Source organism: Lepisma saccharinum, chromosome 22 (assembly GCF_977018435.1).
Source record: "Lepisma saccharinum chromosome 22, izLepSacc3.1, whole genome shotgun sequence".
NCBI classification, from domain to species: domain Eukaryota; kingdom Metazoa; phylum Arthropoda; class Insecta; order Zygentoma; family Lepismatidae; genus Lepisma; species Lepisma saccharinum.
Genome location: NC_139250.1, coordinates 18797994 through 18824739, shown reverse-complemented (window position 1 = coordinate 18824739; position 26746 = coordinate 18797994). Strand labels below are relative to the sequence as shown.

Genomic DNA, 26746 nt, shown 5'->3' with positions numbered 1-26746 from the left:
GAAGGAATAACAAAGATACTCAAAATTCACTTTTATTTCCGAACAAATGTCAAGTTCTTTGTGCGCTTGATTGGTTATTCATTAAGAACTAGGAAATAATGATTTCACACATTGTCAGAGATTGTCGTTTTAACTTAATGCCATGTCTGACATTATAGGCACAAGTATGTGATCGTGATGAGTTGTAATGATTTCTGCAAAGGTGTAGAGTGGGATTCATTGATATTACAAGCAAATTGTCCATCACCATGTTTCTTCTCTTTGCTTTACTCAATGAGAGGTTCAAGAATTGAAACCAAATATCTGATGACCTCTGCATCAGTATACGTCAAAATCCCTTCCTTAAAAACACAGGGTGTAAGACAAAAATTAATTAAAATAGTCATGGACAATTTGCCGAGCAATACTTGTGCATTCCACTGTACAATATTATAACTGCAGAGAGAGCCACAAGAACTTCAAAGGACACAGCATTTAGAAGAGAACTTGAGCTTAATTTTCATAACAGTTTATCTCTAAAAATTGTAATTTTCATTACTCCAGAAAGGGATAAGGATCATCATAAATTACGGAATACTCTCTATTTTCGAAATCAGAGGAAAAAGGCCGCGCATAACGGTAGACAAGGGGAGAAAGCGAGTGGACGGTGCAAAGCAGTGCGCACTGCAACAAAATGCTGGTAGCTACAGCTGCGTTTTACCTTCAGTGCGCTCAGTTCCCCCTCCCCCTCACGCTTTCGAGCCTTCTCGAGTTTAACTTGGGCCTCCCAGATGACGCAGTGGTAGCGTCGTCGCCTTGTAATCAAGGGGTCCCGGGTTCGATACCTTGTGGAGGCACATAGTGGTTCGGATCCCGCTTTAATCTGTAGGTCCAGTCTCGATTAGCCTTTCTGTGCATAAAGTGGACTTAAAACAACAATTCAATCAATCAATCAATCGAGTTCAACTTGCTCAGAGAACATGTTTTCGTTTCTCTGCTCCAGGATTCCCAGGACATAGAGCAGAGCGAAGAGGTTGCCCCTTGACTGCCAGCAACACAAACTTACAGAGAACCTAAACGGGTTGCCGAGCCTTCAGGATACGCCGGCTTTACTGGGTAACGGGAAGCCGGTCTACAAAACTCACACTTGCATAAGATAAATGTCAATTAGGAGGTTTGGCCACTAGAGAACCATGAAGAATCTTCAAGCTTTCTTCTTCTTCTTCTTTTTACCCTTGGATTTCTTCTTCTTCTTCTTTCCCTTCTTCTCCGCGGCCTGGTTTCCTTCGCTGGCCTTCTGCTTCGTAGGTTTGTCCACCGAAACGCGGAAGTAGGAGTCGTACCCGAAGTCTCTGCATGCCGTGGTGTTGCAGAATTCCTCCAAGCACTCGGGGCAGAGTTTGGTCCTCGTCTCCCACACACCTGACCTCGTCTTTATCATCTTGACACTTGGAGACACCGTCCTCTTGTCGCGTCTCGTAGTGCGGATACGTAGCTTTCCCATGTCGATGAATCTGAAAGGCAAACAAGTAAAAATCATAATTACATAAAACATACAGGGTGTAACAAACATATGCGGCAATAACTCAGAAATGAACTCCTAATTCCTAATAATACCTGCAAGTACAGGGTGGTTATAATTAAATTCCTCTCCAGTTCGAAGCATAGGATTGCGGTGAAGCTTGACATACAGGCTGTGGAGACCACAATGGAGCGAGTGATGATTAACAAATAGTTCAAATTCTCACCACCAGGTGGAAATGTGGCGCTGTGGGGCCGCGGTAGCTCAGTTGGTAGCGCATCTGGTTACCACCCGGGGCAGGTGATCTAGAATCACACATTCCCTGTTTCTGCGCGACTCTGAGGCACACACCCAGCCTTGTATCAATGAGTACCTGGGGACAACCTTGGGTGGTAAAGTCAGTCGGGCGTGATGCTGATCACATTATCCCAACTATGGCCGAGATCAAGAATATGTGGAGCTCCATACCTCCACATCACCCCATATGTTTGCATGGCATGTGTGCACATACCTTTAACTATACTTCTACCCGAAATTATGATTCGCTAAAATTTTGGACACTTGCCGATTTTTCTTTCGAAATTGAGGGGCGGGGATTACATGCCCTCTAATCGTCTTTTATTGTGATTCCTTGCAAATTTGGTCCATTCCGCGTACATAGAGCCGACGCTAGAAGCGATATCCCGTAATTAGTGTTTGCCCACGAGACGAGACTTTGGCCTGTCTCGTCTCGTGGAAGTCTCGTCTCGAAAATATTATATTGTCTCGGGGCACATGTTCAATCTCGTCTCGTCTCGAATTTTTAAAAGCCTGTCCCGTCTCGTCCCGTGGACAACACTACCCGTAATTTTTCGCGTAAGGTGGCAACACTGCTTTTCATATGTATTTTTTATTATTTTAAACAAAGAAGTATCGGTCTATTTTCAACGCAAGTTTGCATGATTGTAGGAATATACTACTCAGTGGCGTAGCGGTCGCCCCCGCAATCCCGCAAAGCGGGGGAGGGGGGGGGGTCGAGAAGGGGCCCAGCAATGCTTCCTCTGCGATGGGCGAAGGTTTAAATATGGGTTTTGGAGTTATCAGCGCTCCCGGGTGCTGCAGCCTGGCAGAGGCTATGGGAACTGGTTATCTGTCAAGGACAAAGGTTGCCGCGCCAATTCGCAAGAGAAAGTGGTGGTTAGTTTTGGCCTTGGACGCTGTTATAGAATTGCGACATTCGAAAACTTTTTGCAGGTATGTTTCAACTCAGCGTTTTCTGAATTCTCATCTGCTTTGTATAGGTTATAATATTAGCGGTACATAAAACAAATGTGGGCTTTTATAATGCCATGATTTTTTTGTGAAATATGTACCACAGAGAGTGAAAATACATTGAAGAAGAAAAATAGCGTCATGGTCTATTTCATCTCTCTACGACAATTAGTTCTCTTGATACAGTTTCTTTTGGGTATTGCGGCGAGTTTGAAAAGCGTGCACCTGATAGGTTCCTGTCCTGAGACACAGTATGGTTGGGAATTTTAACGAATTTAAAATGTCATATACACCACTACCATAGGTGCATAGAAAATTTCTCATGTGGGGAGGGGTAAAAATTGATATATATATATATATATATATATATATATATATATATATATATATATATATAAAGAGAGAGAGAGAGAGAGAGGAAGGATGTGAGAGAAAACAGAGAGAGAAAGAAAGAAAGAAAATGAATTTTTGTAAATAGTTGTTAAGGTGAAACAGAGATGGAAGCACAAGGCATGTAAGAAAGAAGATTGCTGTGTTGTAAATAAATGATAGTGTAAACAGGCGTAAAAGTAAACTAGAAAGATAAACAATAATAAGATAAAGTGTAAGATAAAAAAAGAATAGATATAAAGATGAAAAATTAATAAAGATACTTGTAAAATTAACAACATGCTCATATGCAAGTATATACGAAATGTAAAGAAGTAGGACTGATGTTGATTTGTGCTTGCGAACAGACAGATTCCGAAGTCTCCAAAAACAGTAGTTGTAACCATTTGCACGAAGTCCACATTTTTGTTGTATGCGCAATCACGAATTTTTGTCTGGGGGGCAAGTACCAGGATAAACGTACCAATAATAATAATAATGTTAATACTAATAATGTTATTATAACATTATTATAATTGTTATTATTGATTTGCTTTATTTTACTTCGCTTCTTGTGCTGATATTGGTTCGGAACCCACTTTAAGCTATAGGCCCATTCTGAATTAGCATTTCTGTGCATAAAGTAGACTTAAAAAACACAAATCAATCAATAAATTTTACAATTATTTCCATTTAGGTCGTTCGGCGCCCAGGTCCTTCTCTCGCCGTCCCCTAGTTAAGGTTCTGAACTTGATAACACTAAGAAAAGCAGGCATTGCGAGCAAGAAAATTTTGCGAAAAGTATTTTTATTTGCATAAAATTTGAAGTTCTGTGCGGAAATTGTCCCCTGCAGGTACATTTGGCAGTCAATGTTTGCCCCCTTGCCGCCCCTAGAACTCATTTTCGGCCAAGGTTGGGAGGGGAGCAATGACCCTCCTACCCCCCCCCCCTCCCCACCACCTGTGGTTGCGCCACTGTTGGCGGCACATTCCAGCCGACGCCCCAAGGATTGGGAAAAGCTAGATACTGAAGATTGGCTGTATCTAGAAGTAACGCCGTTAGTTTCGGACTTGCTTGTGAAAGCTCAGAGAAGCTAAGAATAAATCTCTATATAGACTACACCTTCAAAGTCAAGTAAAAGAAGACAGTACAGATCCTGATCTAGAAGGACGTTCAGATCCTGGTCCACAAGGAAGTCCGATGACCTTTATATAAATATATTCCATGTAAACAGGAAGAAATCTATTAAATGTCTCCATTGGATGGCTCACTGTCTGGTTTACTTTCCAAAAAAGAACCCAACCTTGTAGATTTAGATGTTGTAAATAATTGACACCCTAAGGAGGTAGCATGAAAGAAGGATATATATATATATATATATATATATATATATATAGAGAGAGAGAGAGAGAGAGAGAGAGAGAGAGAGAAGATAGAGGAATCGGAATAAAGAAACGAGAGAGTGAGATAGAAATATAGCAAGTGAGAGGAAATATATTCGGAGATTACTATTAGCATTCAGGGTATGAATGAAGATTATAGAGAATGTCTCTAATTACGTTAATATTTGGTATACTAACTAAATTTGGCCTTCTAATCACGAATCTGTTTTTAAAATGCCGCGGACGCGTGTAAAAATTTACGGGTAGCCCCACGAACTATGCACGGGTAGCCCCAAAAACCATTCACGGATAGCCCCACGAACCATTTCCGGCAAGGTTAGGTTAGGTTAGGCAAGCATAGTTAAATTTTTTTGTTCGTAAAACAATGCGAAAAAGCTTATTTTTTTTAAAAAAAAATCAACTTTCATCAGCTTCTTTCACGATTTACAGACGTGTCCGCGGCATTTTAACAACAGATTCGTGATTTGGAGGCCAAATTTAGTTAGTATACCAAATATTAACGAAATTAGAGACATTCGTTATATTGTACATTCGCTCCGCATTCAGAAACCCTAACAGTAACACTTAAATAACAATGAACAATTCCTTGTCATCGAGATTGTATTTTTAATTTCACTTATTTCTACACTTTCTGTAGAAATCATTAAACATTTCAACATTTTTAATCTATTAAGAACTAGCATGTTTATTTATATGTACGTCTTTAATATCAATTAATTGTATAAATAAATTATTTTAAACATTTTAATCTTGTATAGTGCTTCCATCTAGTATGAAGTTTGTCGAAGTAATTACTTTATAACCTGTATATCTTAACAATAATCAATTTAATTATCTGGAACAAATTCTTCAAAGTCTCTCCGATGGCACAGTGGTAGCGTCGTCTCCTTGTAATCAAGGGGTCCCGTGTTCGATACCCGGTGGAGGCACAAAGTGGTTCGTGTCCCACTTCAAACTGTAGGTCCAGTCCGGATTAGCCTTACTGTGCATAAAGTGAACTTAAAACACCAAATCAATCAATATCTTCAAATTTATTTTGAGCTTTGGGCTTAGTCAGTATAAGTGATAATTCCAAATTTTGTAAAAGTGAGAGGGGATTACGAGCAGGGGGCGGCAAACTTTCTGGAAAGTGAAAGCTTCCCTTTTGTTCCATTTTTGGGTTTATCGCGACGATGAGGATGAGTGATGAAATGATGAGATTGATGAAACAAAGAACACAAATGCTCAGACCGAGATTCGAACCTGGGACCTATGGCTTGTTTGTTCAGTTGTTTGTTTGACTTTGGTCTTAAGTCCAGGATGGCTAATCGCGACTGGACGTACAGTTTAAAACAGGGTTGTTAAAGGATCTGGAATTGTAAATAATTTCAATTCCGGTCCGGGAGAGAAAATCACAAAGCGCAAATGGGCTCTGAACCGTAAATAACGCTTTTATCTCTAAAGTATTTCAATTCGGTCCCAGAACTTTTTAAAATTTAAATACAGTCCAAGTTTGATATTGAAATGAATCAATACGCAACTTGTACCGAATTTAAAAATTGTGCGGGGAAAAATTTTCCAGTCCTGTAACGGAACCCAATAGAACCCATTAGAATTTTTGGTTTCCTGGACACTGGACACTCGATGGTTAATAAAGGTCCAGGAATTCCAAATAATTTCAATTCCGGTCCGGGAGAGAAAGTCAGAAACCGTAAATGGGTTCTGGACCGTAAATAACGCTTTTATCTATAAAGTCTTTCAATTCGGTCCAGGAAATCTTTTTCAGAATCAATTTAAATACAGTCCAAGTTCGATATTGAAATGAAACAATACCCAACCTGGACCGAATTTAAATTGTACGGGGAAAAAGGTTTCCGGTCCTGTTACCGAAAGAATTTATGGATTCTTGGACTTTTAACAACCCTGATTTAATGTGGATTCCGAAGCACTTGTGTCTTCACCGGGTATCCTAACCGGGATCCCTTGATTACAAGGCAAGGACGCCGGTACCTTCGAAGGATTGTCCTACCTGGAGAAGAGTTCCTCCTCCAACTTGGTCTTGGGGCGGAGAGTGGTGAGCATCTTCCAGTGGATGTCGACGGCGCTGAAATCCTCCAGACGGATGGAGCGCATGCTGGGGGGCATCGGATCGGGGAACGAGTATTCCTGGTTCGACTCCTTCCTCGTGGGCTTGAAAGTGAAGTCCCTGTCGCGAATTCGCATTTCGTCCTGGCGAACCTTCGAGGAGAAAGGAGGAAATGTTACTATGGAAATACTTATCCAAACATTTGATTGGTTGATTTTGATATCGTGGTCACTTCAGCACATAGGCTATATTTGCCCGTCACGCAATACTGGAATATGTCCCTATAGAGTACTGCATTGGACCACTTTCGCTCGAAAAAACTCGATTGAATCTCCCACGCCCGAGCGTAATGGTAGTTTCAGCCCATAATCATCTGTTCATTTTCATACATTGCTATGTGTTGTAAAGATAGACAAAATTACATTTTAACATGAAAATGATGACTATGTTCACTCTAGTTTCAATATCGCTGCATCTTTCACTTCACGTTTCAAGGGCCAATACTACAGAAAAATTACAGTTACACGTGAACTACTGGGTTTCGAGCGTATACTGATCGTTTTGCCTGTTCGAGCGAAATTCGCTCGTGACGTCATGGTGATCGAAGAGCTGTCAGTTCCTGACGCTATCTAGCGTCGTCCGTGTGAACTATGTGCCTGTCGAGCAAAAAACGCTCATTGCAGAACTCTAGTCCCTAACCAACGTGGCTTAATTTAATTCAGGTTGATTTAAATCGCGATTTAATTAAGATTTAAATCAGGTATATTTTTTAAAAGTAAGTAAAGTAAATAATTTATAGAACAATGTACATAACGATTTTGTAAATATCAGAATCACTTTTGGTGAAAGTACATGAATCTTGTAATCATTTAATGGTGTTTATTAGGCTCTAAGAGAGGAAACAAAATATATGTACTGATTGGGTGAAGCTCATACGAAAGTAAATATAATATGCAAATTGTAAACACACTTAAATTTATCTTGATTTAAAGTGAAATAACTTTTATAGGCAAAAAGAGTAAAAACCTTTGTGTAGAATAATATAAAAAATACTAATCATATTAAACCGTAAATAGTGTCATTGTCATTAAACTGTAAATAAACATGGCAGCTGATATTTTACAAAATATAATTAAAGAAATTGCCAAAATTCAGCTACAAAAACTACAAAAGTTACAATTATATTGTACACCCAAAATGTTTTATTTTCACTGAAAAAAACGTTACTGAAATTATTATAGTTTCATTAACACACTCAACAATTAACACACTGTGCATTAAGTGGACTCAAAACAACAACTCAAACAAACAAACAAACAAAACTGTTCGCAATAATCTGACGTAATTAGTTCTTGTAATTCTCTCTCTGCTAATTTACAATGCATTACAGAAAGGAACTTGCGAGCGAAGCGATCAAGAAAATTTTACGAAATCTATTTTTATTAGCATAAAATTAGAAATCGAGTTGGGCCAATTGCCCCTTTGTGCCCACCTGCAGGTGCTCTTGGCCGTCTGGAAGAAATCACGCAAGAAAGACGTGAAAACTAAATCCATCTTGAGTATCATTTTGTCCTGCTACTCTTAGATTCTGGCTCTGTCCGAAAGGTACAAAGTACATACTTGAAGTATGGTCTTAACGGAAGTGACGTCATTAGTACAGTTCGAAAGCGTCAAGTTCACGAGGAATCGAGACCACAGGACAGAGCACACGAAGTTGGAGACTCGGTCACGTGACAAGTGGACTTGTTGTTCATTTGTTTGAAATCGCGGAGGTAGAAAGCCAGGAAGTTGTTTGTTACAGTTCTTCTAATGTGTGGAAATGTATGTATTAGAGCATTTACAAATGCTGTGTGATTTCTGTGGTGAAAAACAAGTGTTTAAACGTGGAAAACCAACTTGTCCTCGGTTATATATACTGATCGTATTTGGCGCTGCAGTCGAAGTGCAATTCGAAAGATTTTCACTTCTAGTCCACGACTTCAAGACCGCACTGCGAGAACATTCTCGAAGTATGCTCGCTTCAAGTACGGTCTTGCACCTTTCGGCAGGGACGGCGACAGGGGTGGGCACGGGTGGGCGAGCACCCACCCAAAAATTCCTGTGCCAACCCGATTGCCCACCCAATCAAATTCAATAAGTACATATACTTGGATATAGCTATATGAATGAATCGATAAATAAGTGTATTCTGGTGTTCATAACATGTATGAAATGTTCACATATTATCATCCCATAAAAAAACAATTTTGTCATTATAAAGTGAAAGTAATTACTAGAGCTATTGAAACAAAAACTGTGATTAAAAGCAGTTAGTAGGCTTGGGAGGCTCAAAGTTATGCAGGGTATGATCAAGATTAGATCAGAATTGAGGGTGAACTTGAGGACTGCAGCTCCGGGCCTCCACATACGTATATAAATTCCGGCCTGGGTATGGTTAAAATAATCTCCAAATAAACAAATAGAAACATCATCTTAGGGTTACTTCCTCCGGCAACACAATACATTATTTCGACTTTTTAATTATTATTAGAATAATTTAGTCAAGAAGACTTAGATGGGCAGGCCATGTGACACGAATGGCAGAGGAAAGAATCGTTTACAGGATTCTTGTTGGGAAACCTGATGGTAAGAGACCAGTAGGAAGGCCAAGACGAGGATGGAGGGATAACGTTGAGATGGACATAAAATAAATCGGCAAGGATAGGAAAGATTGGATTGATCTTGCCCCGATAGGGACAGATGGAAGGCTTGTGTTGCTTCAGCCATAAACCTTCGGGTTTAAGTATGCTAGAGAGTATAATATAGTTTTAATTAGCTCTGCATTGAAATTCCAGAAGTGTCCCCTTTTTTATTACATTACAATTTTTATATACCTGTTGTCTTGAAATATCAATATGGTATGCGAAATATTAACTTTATATTCATTCTACTAATAAGAAGGAATCACAATAATCACAACAATACCGAAGTGAATAAATTTTAGTAAACCAGTTATGTATGGAAAAAGCTACAGAATTATTCAATTACTAATGAGTGGTTTATCCTATTTAGAAATTCTCGTCCCACACATAAATTTTGCTACATGAATCAGTCGAAAATGTCAACAGAATCTGTAGCTGCAGTTGAAGTAAAGAAAAAAAAGTTGTCACGAAGTATCCAGAAGACGATTTTGTTAGTTTGTTATTAAGCCCACTTTTATGCTCAGATAGGCTAATCGGGACTAAACCTACAATTTAACGTGTAGTCCGAACCCGTGTGCATTGTGTTTCTACCAGAGGAGGGGGGAGTCGAACACGGGACCTCTCCATTATAATGCGTCAGCGTTATGCCATTGGGGAAAGATATACAGTAAGAACTCGCACCAAACGTGGCATTTTATCACCACAGAAGATGCGTCCATTTTAAGAAGGTGATTGCCTGAGACAAATATTTGAGACTTTCGGAAAACAACGTCATTGTTCGCGGAATTAGCTGCCTTGAGCCACTAATGAAACGCTGTGCAATTGAAACTACCACATCAACTCTCTAAGAGCTATGGACTAATGAAACTCCATTTTTGGAAGAGTAAGTTGTGGTTGATTTGTTTTATTTAAAGTCATTTTTCTGCTAATTTTGATAATGACGACGATAAGGTTCAATGGTGATTACATGAAAGTAACGAAGTGGCGAAAACAAACACATGCTGACACTCAAAATACAACCCCTCATAAATTATTACTTTGACAGTGGTTCCAAGCGCCAGGGACTCGTTGCCCTGAAAGAATAAAGTTTCCAGGGTATGCTGCACAGGGTAGAGGTTGACATGTTCGAAATGGTCACACCATACAACCCAAGTCATCTATGAAAAATAGATGAATTATTACTGGCACGGTGATCAACTTCGATGAATTCCTTGTGTCCTAAATCATTTTTTTACCTCAAAAAATATGTTCATGTAACCATACGTGTATTGCTTCTCCCGCATTAGTAACATGACAGATGAGAAAACAAATAGCAACTTGGCTAATAATCTCTTCAATTCTGAACAGATTTTTCAATCTCCGGATCAAGAAAGTGTGGGGCGTTACCCCCACACCCCCTATACGCCTTCATGGCGTGGTGCTATGCACAGGGGAACACTTTACCTTTTTTTTGTTTAATACTTATGAGTGATATTTTGTCAAAATAGCCTTTCATTAGCCTAGGAATACTTCATGGACAATGAACAAAGAATTTGTTTTCCGTGTGTGCTTTAAATCATTCCTAACAAGACGTTCCAAACATTGAGTGGCGGCGATTAGGAGGACCGGGAAGTGGGGGATGCAGTTCCCCGCCACATTCTGTCACTTTTTGCCCCCGCACTATTGTCTCTTTATGCTAAGCCTTTTCTACCAAGAAAGAGTATATTGTCCTTGCCCTCAAATGTTGGCACCCAATCGCCGCTACTGCAAACATGCAGATAGATTTGTCAGTTGTACAAACATTGTAAGCTAAGAAAAGTGACCTCCAAGGAGTAAGACAACTCTTTCAGTAAAAAACTCATACGATGAAAATACTATGCTCAGGAACATGCATTTAAATTACGAGAAACTTCACGATTGTCTACCATCGCACTTTCTATCATTGTCGTCGAATACATGAAATCAAGAATGTGCCTTGTATTTGCAACACAAGCTTAAACCTAATTCACATTTATTTCACTGTATTAACATGCATGAAAGAATGTGATTAGAATGTATGGCTGGGTTATGGCTGTGCATGGGTAAACACTTCCTTGAAATAATTGTGTCCATCAGAGACAAAACGAAAGGAAATGGAACAAGATGCGACAATAGATTAGAAAAGATAAAGAAGAAAACAAGAAAAAGAAAGCGAAAAGAAGTAAGAGAAAAATCGGGAGTGTAAGAGAGAGGGGGATACATACGTCTTACGTACACATATATAGGCCTACTAGAGCATTCCCTGACATTCGCTACGAGACTCGGCGGCAAGTGGCCCGGCGTCAGCGCTTGTCTTTCCCAGTGAACGGGTCCGCGACAGTCGCACGCTAGTCTGTTTTTTTCGCTCTCCCTGCCTTCGCTCTCTTTCCCTTTCTGTCGACGTTGCAGACTGACGCCAGTATAATCCTCCCTCGGAAGTTGTGTTGTGTCTTGTCCGTGTGTTGAAGATTGTGGCTTAATATGGCACCACAAAAGTTTACATTACAACAAAGGATTTATCTTGTCGACTGTTACTTCGGAATGAGGAATTGTGGAGAAGTGCGACGACGTTTTGCAACGAAATTTCCTGGTGTTCCCGTTCCACATAGGACCACTATATTAAACCTCGTAAAAAAGTTTAGAGTAACAGGGTCAGTTCTGAATAAAAATGGAAAGAAAAATGGGGAAATAAAGTATACAAAGACAATCCGCACACCATCCGTGAGTTAAAAGAGAGTATTGTACGAGAAATCGGGAGAATTACAGTAGACGAACTTGCACGTGTAAATGCCAATTTCCTTCGGAGATGCCCCCCAGTCAACAAGGTAATGTTACCACAACGTTGTGGCAACGTTAGCCCCTAACATACCTAACGTTGTTACAATGTTGAATGTATGTTGATACAACGTTGTGTCAACGTTTAAGGGTCATTTATTTCAACGTTGTGGCAACATATACTGAACATTATGTATGTAAGGGGTTAACGTTGCCACAACTTTTTTGCAACATTACCTTGCTCCCTGTGTAATTTACAAATATAACAACAATGCATATTTAAAATATGGTTATTTCGCATGGTAAGCTATTAGCAATCTTGCCGCATTTTTGCATATAATACATATGCGCAACAGGAAAAACTCATGTTTGTAACATCACAGTTTCTCTTGACATATTATAAAAACTTTTCCTTCCACCAAAATAGGCAATTGTTAGTCTGGAGAATTAGATGAATTAGCCAATCTCTAACTACACCTGGTAATCACTTTCTCTTTGCAGTTTTTTTTTTTTTTTTTTTTTTTTTGTCCTCGTTTTCCATTTAGAAGGCTACACCTTCTCTTTGGTAAGTGAATTGTTTTCATAAATGTTTTCTCTTGCAAGGTGATGGTCTAAGTGTGTTTTCAGTATTGAAGTGGTACAGATTTACTTATTCTGGGGGTAGTTCACCTAGATGGTATTTATTCAGTAGTGGGAAAATTACTTCTTAGGAAAGTAATAATTTGCTATGGTGCGGCATGTGTTGGATATATCACGTGCCGTAGTTCCGGAGGATGATGGATTATATACAGCTGATAATCAGGATGCTGTGGATCTATCAGGAAGGTATACATGGTTAAGAGATGCTGTAATGGTGTGCAGCGGTAAGTGGGAAGGCAGTCGTGTAGAGCATCTTCGTACATTGTGCTGAGAAGTTGTGGATGGTGCGAGTTCATTCGACCAGTTATATATTTGTGACGGATGGCTTCGATGTGGGTTGTGATTTCCGGGAAGGTTATTCGCTCGTACAGTAGTCGTGTAGGACTTGGTAGGACTACTCTGAAGGCCAAACGAAGAGCATGTCTTTCCAGAACTTGTAGTTTGTGATAGAATGAGTCTGGCGCTGATATCCATGCAGTGTGGCCGTAAATTATTGCTGGTCGAAGGAAAGCCTTGTAGGTATGTAGGACAACCTGGGAGTTGAGTCCCCAGGATGTTCCAATTAGCCGTTTGAGCAAGCTCAGACGATTTGTAGCTTTTTGGACGATGTTGAGCAATTGAGGTTTCCATGTTAGCTTGGAGTCAAATATGACTCCTAGGTATTTTGCAGTGGTGGCAGGCAGAATTGGCGTTCCCCGTATTTTGATGTTTAATAATGTTGGGTTCCTTTGGATCTTCGAGCGACAGCCTGTCTGTAGAAACACCAATGCTTGTGTTTTGAGAGCATTTATTGTGAGACGCCATGTGTCACACCATCTTTGGAAGGAGTTTATAGCTGGTTGGAGAGTTTTGTTTATAGCTTGGATGGTTGAACAACAGGCGAGAAATGCGGTGTCGTCAGCGAATTGGTAGATAGAAACTTGTGGGGGTTTTGGCATATCGGCAACGTATAGTATGTAGAGTAATGGTGATAAAGCAGCACCCTGTGGAACGCCAGAGTAAGGGAAAATGGGGTATGACATCGCTCCATTTACAGTGACATAAGCGACCCTATTTGTTAGAAAGCTGTGTACTAATCTGACATAGCAAAGCGGTAGTTGGAATTTATGGAGCTTGTAAATGAGTCCAGTATGCCATACTTTGTCAAATGCTTTCTCCAGGTCGAATAGTACTAGACAGGATGGTTTGGAAGTGTTGAAGTGATTTGTTATGCGAGTCGTTAGTTTTAACAAATTATCAAGGACACTGTGTTGAGGTCTAAAGCCTGCTTGGTGCGACGGAAGTAAACTGTGTGCTTGTAAGTGCATGTGTATGCGTCGAACAATGATGCGTTCGAATATTTTGCTAAATGTTGATGTGAGCTGAATAGGTCGATAGTTTGTGGGGTTGGTACTATCTTTGTGTGGCTTTGGAAACATTAGAACTTTCGAAATCTTCCAGTCTGTCGGGTAGTGTCCTGTGCGGAGGATAAAATTGTAGATAATAGCCAGAAAGGACAGCAATGCAAGCGGGGCCTGTTTGATCAATACATATGTGATATTGTCAAAGCCGGGAGCGGTGTTTCTCTTCCTACGCACAGTATTGATAATATCTTCTGTTGTAATAGGAACAGTTAGAGCATTATTAGGATCAATATCGTGCGTATTGCTGGGTTGCAGTTGCCTGTTATTGGAGTTGGTGACTCTGTCAATTTTGGTCTGGAGGCGGAGATTTGGAGCTAATTGTGGTGTTGGAGTGAAAGTGTCTTGCAAGACATTTGCGAAGGCATAAGCTTTTTCAGTGTCGGTGTTTAGGGCTGCGTCCTTGATTGTTATTGGATAAGGAGTACTACTGGATTGTCCAGTGAGCACCTTGAAACGTTTCCAGTATTTGGTGGGATGGCTTTCATCACTCAATTGGTTGCACGTTTCAATCCATCGACGTTGTTTATAAGCTTTTATATAGTTTTGTACTGTACGCAGCCATTGACGGTGTAAGTTAAGGGATTCAGGATTTCTGGTCTGGAGGTAGTCCCTGTATGCTCGTCGTGATGCTGTGATTAGGTGAAGATATTGCGGAGGTAGCTTGGGTTTGTAACTATTGAGAGTGGCCGTAGGTATGTTAGTGGTTGCCGCACTGGTAATCTGAGCAGTAAGATGTTCCACCGCCGTATCGAGTTCCTCTGAATTGTTTGGTGGTGGATGCGGGTGAGAAAAAGCATTCTGTAGCTTTTCACTATATGCCTCCCAGTTCGCTTTGTTGTAACACCAGATTTTTCGAGGTTGTATTGTACTGCTCGTATTGCGGTTACCAAGATTTAAGGTAATTTTCACTGGGTCATGGTCACTGCCGATGGAATCCAGCACAGATATGTTCAAGCAGGCACTTAGAGATGTTGATGTTATAACAACGTCAGGGGTAGTGTTACTTATGGGACGTGTGGCTCTGGGCAGTACATGGAATTCTGCTGTAGTGTTTTGGTCCAGAAATTGTAAAAAGTTTGTTTTGTCTTGCATGGTTCGACTATGATAATTGATGTCCGCTGCTATGATATAATGTTTGCTAAGGGTTTGGATATGTTGAAAGAATTGGTATGGAATAGTCTCCCCTGGTCTTACATAGATGGTAGCAAAAGTAACGACCCGGGATGGAAAATAGATGGTACTAGCAGTATGTTCTGGCAAGTGGAAGTATGGTGGGAAGGTAACTGTTCGATATGGTAATTTTCTATCTACTCCAATTGCTGTGCCGCCGTTTACTCTTAATCCCGGCGGACCATCGTGGCGTAAGATGTTGTATGGTGGAATATGACAGATCATTTTTGGAGCAAGATAGGTTTCGTTTAGCGCAAAGCAGTGAACAGATTCTTCCAAAAGCAGGTGTTGCAATAAAGCTTTTCGTTTAGAAACAGATCGGATATTTAAAAATAGAAAATTATACATATTCCGTACTGCCATATTCAAAACCTTAAACCGCAGTTTCCAAGTGGGATATGTGGAAATGCACATGAGGACCAGAGTATGTTGCATGGAGTTGCAAGTTGAAAATTGTTTTTGCAGATGCCGTTACTTGGGTTAATATGTGCGTTCTTAAAAATGGGTGCACATTTTGGAGAGTCAGGGTGAAGAAACGTATTAGATCTTCCACTGTTACTGGATGTCGTAGTGAATTGTCAGGTTCTATAGCAGTGTCATTGGTGCGCAGGGGAACTGTTAGATCAGGGTGTTCAGGTATTGCATCTGGCTTGGCTTTGCATTTGTAACTGTATGTAGGATGGTTTTCCGTACATGTGACACATTTTGGTGCAGCAGTTTGGTTTTGACATTCTCTGGTTGAATGGGGTCCTGAACAGTATCCGCATTTATCTCGGTTTGGACATGCAGCAGTAGTATGCTTGTTATACTGTTGGCATTTTTCGCACCGCAATGGAAGAGGTTGTTGAGAACGGGATGGTTCAACTTTGTACCTGCGTCTGTATATGTATGCTCCACTGTGTAGTAGGGTGTCTACAGCATTTTGTGAGTCTGTTAGGACCCGCACCATGTATGTGGGTCCGTTGTTATTGCGAATACGGATACATTTGCGGATTTGTACACCTTCGCATTCCAGTTCCTCAAAAATTTCTTCGTCTGTTAGACTAGGTTCTACACCCCTGATGACAACTGATAGTAGTGGGGATTTATGTGGTGGTGGTGGTTGTTTTTGAATGGAAGCATTTAGTGTTTGGATGTTTGCTTTGGCTCCATAGATTTCAAAAGAAGCTTTGTTTCTAATTAGTTTTGCAAAGTCTGGATCTGGTGATTTCAATATGATGCCATTACGGGTGAACAGTATTTGTGCAATTTGTGCCCTTGGCACATACTTAGATGTTTGTTGGAAAACATGTTTTGCTGTGTTGAATTTGGTGTCGTAGTTGGTGAGCAGGAAGTTATATAAGCTGGTATCCTGTTGTTTGGATTTTAGTTGATGAGCTGTATTTCCTGTATCTCGTTTAATTGGTGATCTAGATCGTTGACGTTGAGGTAGAGGTAATCCTTCGTAGGAATTGCGACGTCGGTGTTTTGTGGAATAGCTGGACGTTTGCATTGGATCATTGGTACTTCGTGAATCTAGCATCGTCTCGGAGTTTGGACCGTCCGTCCGTTTAGTACCTCCGGTGAAGGTTTTCACCCCTTCTCGCTGTCGTAGCAGCGTTGCAGGAAGACCATGATGCATATCAGAAGACCACAACCGTGAGTTGTTTATATGATCCAACAGAACAAACGCAAATCCTATGGGAAAAGAGGCACAAACTCAAACCAACTGACAACTCAATCCAATGAAGCGAATCCAAATTCCAAACCAATTGTAGAGCCCAAGACAAAGAAGAGGAAGGATGAAGGTAGTAAGGGAAAACAGTTTCAAAAAATAGTGCAAGTCGTATGTCTGCTCCACTCAACGTGTTCAACCAAAAGGTTCCTCGCAATCACCTAACCACCGTATAGGCTCAATTGGTACCGTTTGTCCGTTCCAGACTTACGGCTTCCACCTGGAATAATTGGCCCACGATGCGTGACACAAGAGAGACCGACTTACGATTACCTATACCTGATGCTCTTTGCAGTACTTAGCTCCTGATTATATAGTCTGGGATAAAAATATTTATCATGGGAGTTTCACTTGTATTCACCACATTTCATTTTCTGATCTTCCTTACAACTTCAATATTCACACATCTCTCGAATTATAATAAAACACATTTTTTCACTAATTACAATCGAAGTTATCCTTATTTGTGTTTCTAAAACTTATGTTTGTTTTGCATTTGAGTCGCACTGCCACCTAGTGTACGCTGTAGGAAATATAAGGTTTGGTGGTCAGTGCACACACAATTTCAGATTAAACAAAATACTCCAATCTGACGTTTGTGGTGCTCATGATGGTGATTGTCCAAACTAAAGCGTATTCAGTGGAATGTTTTTTTTGTAACGTTGATGCAACGTTATCCCAACGTTGTTCCCCTACATACAACATTCATCATAAATACAACATAATTACATACAACGTTGTGGCAACGTTAGTGTGTTGACTGGGCAGGAATGTGTTGCAGCAGAGAGACATCATTTTCAACACCTTCTGTAGTCAAGGTTAGTACACAATATGAAAACTGTAATTTTAATAGCCGACTCTAGCGACTGTCGCGGACCCCGTTCACCGGGAAAGACAAGCTCTGATGCCGGGCCGCTTGCCGCCGAGTCTCGCAGCGAATGTTAGGGAATGCTCTGTATATATGGTCTTACATTTATACTGCCCACCCTAATTTATCAATAAGGAGCTTCTGCCCACCCAGTCGACAATTTCTGGCGCCGCCCCTGCCTTTCGGACACGGCCTACGCCATCCTTTCTTTCTTTAGTTCAATGTTTGCCCACCTTAATTTGATTTGAATTAATTTTCCTCCAAGGTTGGGGTGGGGGGGGGGCAATGCCACCTGCCCCTGTGGTTGCGCACTGCACCTTCTTCCTCCGTAGTTCCTTTGAACTTGCATTCCTCTATCCTAAATTTCTAGATTAAAGTATAATAATATAGGGGCATGGACGTCTCGAAGGGGAGCAAGGGTGGCCACATCTCCCCTTTAGAAAACGAATGTCACTTTAAAAGTGCACATTTCACACGTATAATTTCATTACAGTCATAGTAATTTACATCCATTTTTATAATGGGGATGCAAGAATGCGATAATTTCAAATTCAAGTAGTGTTTTTTGAGGGGTATTTTCCTTGGGAAAATACCTTGTTTGTCCCTCCCTGGGAAAAATCTGCAGACATCCATAATTACGAGGACATTGCCCCCTACCCCCCTGTCCGGACGGGTAGGTATATAAGGGAATTTCAAAACAGGCATTATTTTTCTGAAACTTGGCTTCGTTTGAAAATGGTGGCCATTATTGTTTCATGACTTCCGGCATTTAGTAACAGATAGTTGTAAGAATTGTGATAACTCAGCTTAGAAAAATGATGGAAAGATGGGGTTAAAAACATTGTTTCCAGTATATTTCAAGCTAAATTTCACTTTTTTTTTAAACTTTTTTGACCATCTCCAATGCAAATGGCTCAATTTTAGGGCCAAAAAGTGATGTTCAATTTTGAACAAGAATCAAATTTTAGGATTTTTGTTATTAGAGAAGTGATGTAATGTCATAGCTATGATTGTTTTTTAAGCAAACATGTACATCTAAGGTTTTATCAGGAAATATTTGAGTTATGTTGTTTTTTTTTAACTGGTTATTTTTTCATTTTTTTTCAAAATTTAGGCCCCAATATTTCTGGTAGCGGACCTAATAATGATTTTATATTCACAGCACAACACAACTGTAAAATAAATTTGAGATTGATATTCCATGGATATCAAAGTTACAACAGTGGGAAGTTGGGCAAATAGCTGGATAATTTTATGTTTTAAGTTACAAAAATCATTTACTTTTAATGAACTATCATGCAATTAGAGTTATTGTATTTATTAATTACATCAAACAAATGGAATAGTAATCCTGTTAGTAGATATTATGAATGAAAAGATGTGTAAGGCAGACGTTTATCTGAACAGTGCAGAGGCATATAATGTATCTGTCTCTCATGTGTGCTATCCAATAGCAAGCCAGGGAAAAGAAAAGAGTACATGAATGCAATGAGATACCTTTTCAGGGCGTATTTTGTACTCGGGCACCCTCTCCAGTAATCTCTCGAACTCTTCCTTGGACTTGACTTTGGAGCGTGACAAATCGAGGACCTGAACAGCCTCCTTCTTCTTGCCGAGCAAGTCGTCGAGCTGAAGCGCCATGACGTCACAGGCATCCCCTTGCACATCTCTCTCCCCTTTCTCCTAGTTTAGGAGATTTCCTATCTCGATATCTGAAACTGAAAAAAAAAATGACATGAACTATTGGCGATCCCCAGTTCAAGCACAGTATATAGTTGTATATACACGCCTGTTTTACTCTATATTATTTACCTTGTATTTTCTTTGTTTTACTCTTCATATATGTTTACAGTGATCACCAGGCACGTATCTAGAAATATATTTCGGAGGGGGTCAGAATCAATGTCTCAGAAATAATCATAATAATAATAACAACAACAATAACATTAATAACAGTGTTTTAATTCAAATAATAAAATTATAATTAAAATATTAATAAGTATTAAATTAATTAATATTGTACTGTTATTAGTGCATCAATAGGTAAAAGTACTTCATAAGAATACAGATATAACAGCACATATTCAAGATTAGGAAAAAATTGTGTAGAAACAAAGCAAGGATATGTCAAATAAATAAAGAATTGAATATTTATTGAATAACAAATAGGGATGTTAGATCCAGTTAACGAAATGTAAATTCCTGATTAATATTTTTGCATATTATCATTAGTAGTATACATAAATATTCTTTGGTACTGTCCATCAAAGCCACATGATCTCAACCTAATCCTTGCCTTCCAGTAAGTTCAAAGGAAATAAATAAGCAACAAATGTTAAACAAATACATTTTCATTATTTAATTTATGTACTTGATAATTCTTTCGGGGGGTTCAGACCCCCTGGACCCTACCCCTAAATACGTCTTTGGTGATCATGTATGTTATATATGCATTACATACATTGTTATTATTTATTCCCTTTCAATATTAAATTATATTATGTCCCTACGCTTGTGGTTGACATAGGAATGGATATGTTCCATTTCTACAGTTGTATATACTTAATTTATTATATTATGTAGATATATGTTTGTGTGTGTATGTGTGTGCTTGTGTATGACTATATGTATGCATATTGATAAGTTTATAAATAAATCAGTAAATAAATTTTACATAAATTACTATAAAACAAATAAGAGATGCCAAACAAAAATATTATGCGAACAAAATTGTGTCTTCAAACAACAAAAGCAAAAGCAAAGCAATGTGGGACGTTGTAAATGAAAATACTGTAATGAAAGAAAAAAAACAAATAACAATATAAGATTATGCACAAATGATATTGAAATAGACGATTCATTTGTAGTGTGTGAAACATTTAACAAACACTTCACCGAATTAGGAGATAACTTAGTAACAAATATAAATAAAGCAAAAAACCCATTGCAACTTTTGCATAACTCTAAACCGGGCACTCTAGAAAGCATGTTTCTAACACCAACCACAACAAATGAAATATAGAAAGAGATATGGAATTTAAAAAAACTCAAAGGCTGTAGGAGACGAATTTCCAGTCAGTGTAACAAATGAAATCAAGGAGTTGTTAGCACCCATTTTAGAATATCTCTTTAATGACTGTATCGCGAATGGTATCTTTCCCACTAAGCTAAAAATAGCAAAAGTGAACCCAGTATTTAAAAATGGAAGTAAAAACCCTGGTTCAAAATTACAGACCAATTTCATTATTACCTGTGCTAAGCAAAATTCTAGAAAAGTTACTAAAACGTCGCCTTCTACAGTTCCTTAATAAACACAACATACTATCAAAAGAACAACATGGATTTATTGAAAATAAAAGCACAGAAAGTGCAACACATACATTAATCGAAAACATCTTGCAAGGTATAAACGATAAAAAATTAGTTCTCGGAATATTTTACATCTTGACAAAAGCCTTTGATTTAATAAACCACAAAATATTAATTTCTAAAATGGAACACTATGGGATAAGGGGTAACGCGCTTGAAATTATGAAACCATACTTATCAAACAGAATGCAATGTGTTGAAATTAGTCACGAAAGAGAAGGAAACGTAAGAAAATACAAATCCACTCTAAAGACATTAAAATATGGAGTTCCACAAGGATCAATATTAGGCCCACTACTTTTTCTGTTGTACATAAATGATTTACCATTAAATATACAGAATACAAAGATTTTGTTGTACGCAGACGATGCAAGCGCAATAGGGAAATGATGTGAAAGAGTTAGAAGCCAACATTGAAAAACAATGGAAGAAATGAAATCTTGGTTTGACAGTAACAAATTACTATTGAATGAATAGAAAACAAATTACGTGCTATTTCACACTAAACAAAACAATAAAATTAAAGATGTAGTAAATAATAGCCATCTTTCAGTAATATTAGTTAGCGAAACAAAATTTTTAGGGGTTACTATAAATGAAAATCTAAATTGGTCAAACCACGTTAAAAATACTTGTAAAAAAAACTAAATTCCAAAATATTTGCGCTGAGGTTATTAAAACAAACACTTCAAACAAATTCACTAATTCAGGTATATTATGCAATGTTTCAATCACTAATAAATTATGCAATAGAATTTTGGGGGAACTCACTGGAAAGTTTAGAAGCATTTAGAAAACAAAAGCAAGCCATTAGGATTATAGCAGGTATAAAGCCTAGGGAATCGTGCAAAACGTTGTTTAAGAAATTTAAAATATTAACCCTCCCTTCTCTGTACATATATGAAATGTCATTATATGCGAGAAAAAATATTGCGCTGCGAAGTTCAATAGAACACACATATAACACCCGAAATAAACAGCTCTTAAAGCCTTACTTCACCAGGCTAACATTAGTTGAAGAAGGACCCCAACAGATGGCAATTAAAATATTCAACCATTTACCAAATGATATAAAAGCAGAAAGAATGACAAGTTTCAAAAATAAATTAAAGAAACTATTAGTTAATAAGAAATATAGCGTTACTGAATATCTAGATTGTAAATTATAGAAATTTTGTAATTACATATTTTTTTATATATGAACTGTACTGAACCCTCCAAATACCAATGTATATGGTTTATATAAAGTAATAAAATTGAATTAAATTGAAAATTGAATTTATATTAAAAATAACATTACATAATGTAGATTACATACCATAATATGCACGTCCGCAGAACTTTTTCCAAGGAGGAGCAAGCAAGGTATTTTTCCAGGGTGGGGCAAACGAGGTATATTTTACCCCCACAGTAGGGCTACCCTCACAAAAAATACTCCTTCAGTTTAAAGTCATCATGTTCCTGCAACGTCTTTTAATAATTAATGTAAATTACTGTGATGGAAATGAAATTATATAATTTTAGGTTGCCATACATTTTCCAGGAGGGCGTGGCCCCCTTACTCCCTTCGCGCGGACGTCCATGCCCTTTAAACCTAAAAAGAGGTAATGGAACGCCGTTCTGGTTCGTTCCGACCGGTATTATTATTACTATGTAAGTTAATTTTACTATTCAAGTTTTATCAACGGCTCGCCCCCCATCCCCTTAGAAAAAATTCTGGCAACGCCAGGAACTCTGTAAGTTTTAAATCGATGACAATGCCGAATACAAGCACAGGGAGACCGGACAGACACATGAATTAATAAAGTGCCGGAAGTCAACATGCCACGTGTAGCATGCAAAACTCGACCAGCGATCACCAGCATGCGAGTCCCGTTCGACCTCACCTGCACGAAGACAATTGAGGACGTGACGACATGGGCCAGGGTATGACATGAACGGATAACAAGACATTAACAGAAATAAACAGGAGTCAACCGATGAATCGGATACGTAAGGCTACATTGGGCGAAACAGTGATTGCAAAGTGGCTATTCTCGATCCAGTGCAAGAACGAAGTTAATGTAAACAAAACCACGTGAGTTCGGAGAAATGGCTCCCTGCCTGTTAGGTATGGTGTTATTTTGACCATTAATAAATTGGTCCTAGCTGTACCGTTCATAATACAGTAAAAAGGCTCCTAACGGACATTTCTTAATTCTTCGGAAGAAATACATATGGTGTATGGAAAGATTACAAACAGCTCTGACTAACTAACTCTCTAGCCTTCTTCAACCCGAAGGTTCATGGCTGCAGCAACACAGGCCTTCCATCTGTCCCTATCTTGAGCAAGATCTATATACTCTTTTCCATCCCTACCGATTTCCTTTAGGTCCATCTCAACGTTGTCCCTCCATCTTCGTCTTGGCCTTCCTAAGGTCTCTTACCATCAGGTTTCCCAACAAGAATCCTGTAAACTCCTCTTTCCTCTCCCACTCGTGCCACATGGCCTGCCCACCTAAGTCTTCTTGATTTAATTATTCTAATAATATCTGGACACTGTGTAGCAGCGGCGAATGGGTTCCAAAACCGGGGGACAAAGACAGTATATTTCCCTTTGCAAATAAGGTTTACCATAGTGCGGGGGCAAAAGTGGCGAAAAGTAGGGGGGAAACTGGCCCCCCCCGTAATCGCCGATACTGTGTGTAGGGGTCCTCGATTCGATACCCGGTCGATGCACATAGTGGTTCGGATCCAACTATAAACTTTAGGTTCAGTCCCGATTAGCCATACTGTGCAAAAACTGGATTCAAAGCAAGTAATCAAACAGGCAAAATGCCCTATGTGAGAAATTTTCAGAATTAATGTATTTATCATGGAGGAAGAAACAGAAAAAATGATGGAAAGAGATGGAGAAACAGGAGACAACAGAGAAAGATTGGGAGAGGAATAAGGAATAGAAAGAAAGACGCTGATATCGATCCTTAGGAGGAAGTGGAGGAAAAGAAGTAGAGAGAGAGAGAGAGATACAAAGAAATATTAAAACAAAGAAAGAGAGAAAATGAGGGGAAGCGAAAGATTACAAGAAAAAAAGAGAAAGAAAAAAGAGATAGAGAAAATGTACGAAGCAAGAGCGAAACATTACAAGGAAGAAAGAGATAAAATAACACAGGATGTAAACGAGAGAGGGAAAGAAAGAGAGCGACTTATAAATGGACGAAGAAAGAGAGAGTGAGAGAAAAGAAAAACAGAAAAAAGAGAATCTTCGTATAATCACCGATATAGAATTCACCTAAATACTTGTACCACCCTCGAAAAATTATCTGGAAGCAAGCCTTTCACAACTGCAAAACAATCCTGTGGTGTCGATGGTGTGGTGTCCAGTTTCCATCTGGGGTCGTTTTGAGAAGGTGTGAAGATATATTTAGCATTAAAATACCCATAAATTGGGCGAAAAAATTGAGGAATGTTAGGGATGTATGGGAAAACCTACAAATTTGCAGAGCTCGTAAAAAAAAGAAAAAACCTAGCGCAATCATATAATTATAATTTAATTTGAATTAGTTATTTTACGTAGCTTTCCTACCACTTTTGGCTAATCGCGACGATGAGGTGATGAGATGAAATTGAGGACTAAAGTGGTAAACGTTGTAAGTACCAAAAGCGAAAGTGTTGGGAAATCGCATCGTTCCGCACATCAGCCCGTAAGAACGTGCACACTAGTGACCTCTTTACACGCCCTTTGAACTACTTAGAGGGCTACCAGCCACATTTCACGTTTACCATATTATAAAGCATGGTAACGTGGAAAACGGTGTTTGAATTATTGTGGCACTTACAGCGTTTACCAATTTTAGTCCTGAATTGATGAAGGGACAATCACAAACACATATGGACTACACGACACAAAATCCCACTGAATGTGGTTTCAGGCGCCAGACCCTCGTTGGCATGCAACATTGCAGGTACCGGTGTGTATTACCTTTAAGTGAGGTTGACTCTAGCCGACCTCCGTGGCAGAGTAGTTAGCACAGCGTACTTCGAAGCCAGAGGTCACGGGTTCGAGTTCTGTGTTGCTTGTGAGAGTCCCTTCATCACATCATTACTCATCCTTCTGCAGACTTCCTCTCTACACAACAAACACATTCATTTATGCAAGGACAACATTGAAATTTTTACAAGTTTGAGAAATCTTGGATGTTATTTTCATAACTTCCTATAGGTTCACATTTAAAACTTTTATGGCTCGAGGGGGGCATGGCCCCCATGGTCCCTCCCCTGGGTACGGGCCTGACCCACATTGCCTTACAAACGCACGTGGCATCAAAGCGATGAAATATGTGTCATATACCTTACCTGTGCAGAAAGTGTGTCAGAAAACCACGTGGATTTCCATGCAGACTACATGGCTAAATTGCAAATTCCTTCCGTTGAAAACTGGAGCTTTCTGCCGAGGGTAAAAAGCAGTTGACTTATTCTTCCCTCTTCACACGTTCTCCAACCAAACGGGTTTCACTCTTCGCTATCAATTGCACGCTTGTCGATCGCCGAACACAGGAAACACCGTGATTCTCCTGTCAAACGCATGCTGCACACTTTTTCGTTGCTTCGAAACTGGTTCGTTTACATCCAAGTCGATTCAGACTTCCACAAAGTTATCGATTCGAGCGTCAGACGGGTCCATTCGACGAAGTAGTTCAGGGACTCGAATGTAGATGTCACGAGCGTGCAAAAGACATATTACTTTCCCGTTATCCTGCAAAAAACTGCTCCGACTTAATTTCTAAAGCATAAATGGAGTTTTTACCTTCTGTTTCTACATTTAAGCCTTTTTATGGTTCATACCAATATAAATTTATTTTATTTATTTTGTAAGGAGCGCAAGAGGATTTTATATGCCTGCCTTAATGATGCCTTGCTTATGCGATTTGAAACAATTTATAGTATTTGAACGTGAATTTCAAAGAACTGATCTGATATTGCATTTGAGTGAAATCCGTCAACCAATTGAGGGGAAAGGTGGTCGCCCGGGACACCGAAAATGCAAAAAAAGATAAAGTTGGAAAATCGTAATCGCGGTGGCGTCCTGTAAAAATATTGTTTCACGAAGAAATAAATCTAGAAAAAACGTGTTTAGTTTACAGTTAATACAAACAATATACGAAATCTACAAATCTACCAAGGCTCTAGAATTTTCACTGCGGCCTTGTTAGGAGTTATCACGGATTACATATCGATTCCAAAATAAATGGATAATAAACCTTTTCGAGCAGGCCTCATCTCCAGGAAGCTATCAACTCGGGGCAAGCCCCGGCACCTAGCGATCTGTTGGGTGAGATGAGTTAAGGCAAATGGATAATAAACCTTTTCCTACTCCCACAAAAATAGGAAATAGTTAGGCTGGAGAGTTCAAATGAACTAACCGATCTCCACCTTTTTCCAAAACAAATGGATAATAAGAAAAGGTTTATTATCCATTTATTTTGGAATAGATATGTAATCCGTGATAATTAAGTTGGAAATTAACGATTTTCTTCGTTTAATAATAATAATAATAATAA

At 39.1% G+C, this 26746-nt stretch overlaps 1 protein-coding gene across 1 annotated transcript; it reads right to left on the bottom strand.

Annotated features, from left to right (window-relative positions):
- LOC146004638 (uncharacterized) lies at positions 1-25804 on the bottom strand. The gene is made up of 4 exons (XM_083143538.1): positions 25542-25804; positions 19335-19555; positions 6534-6742; positions 1-1493 (listed from the first exon to the last, which is right to left on the bottom strand). The coding sequence occupies exons 2-4, from the start codon at positions 19476-19478 to the stop codon at positions 1184-1186; spliced, it is 663 nt and encodes a 220-aa protein (XP_082999664.1). The 5' UTR covers positions 19479-19555; positions 25542-25804; the 3' UTR covers positions 1-1183.
- Positions 25805-26746: the final 942 nt, after the last annotated feature.

What these genes read in the sequence shown, in the direction of transcription:
- LOC146004638 (XM_083143538.1), bottom strand. Translation starts at nt 19,478, where the DNA reads ATGGCGCTTCAGCTCGACGACTTGCTCGGCAAGAAGAAGGAGGCTGTT. An exon ending in ACAAAATACGCCCTGAAAAG is followed by an intron (nt 6,743 to 19,334) that starts GTATCTCATTGC and finishes TTCTCCTCGAAG; the next exon opens with GTTCGCCAGGACGAAATGCG. An exon ending in GAGGAGGAACTCTTCTCCAG is followed by an intron (nt 1,494 to 6,533) that starts GTAGGACAATCC and finishes TTTGCCTTTCAG; the next exon opens with ATTCATCGACATGGGAAAGC.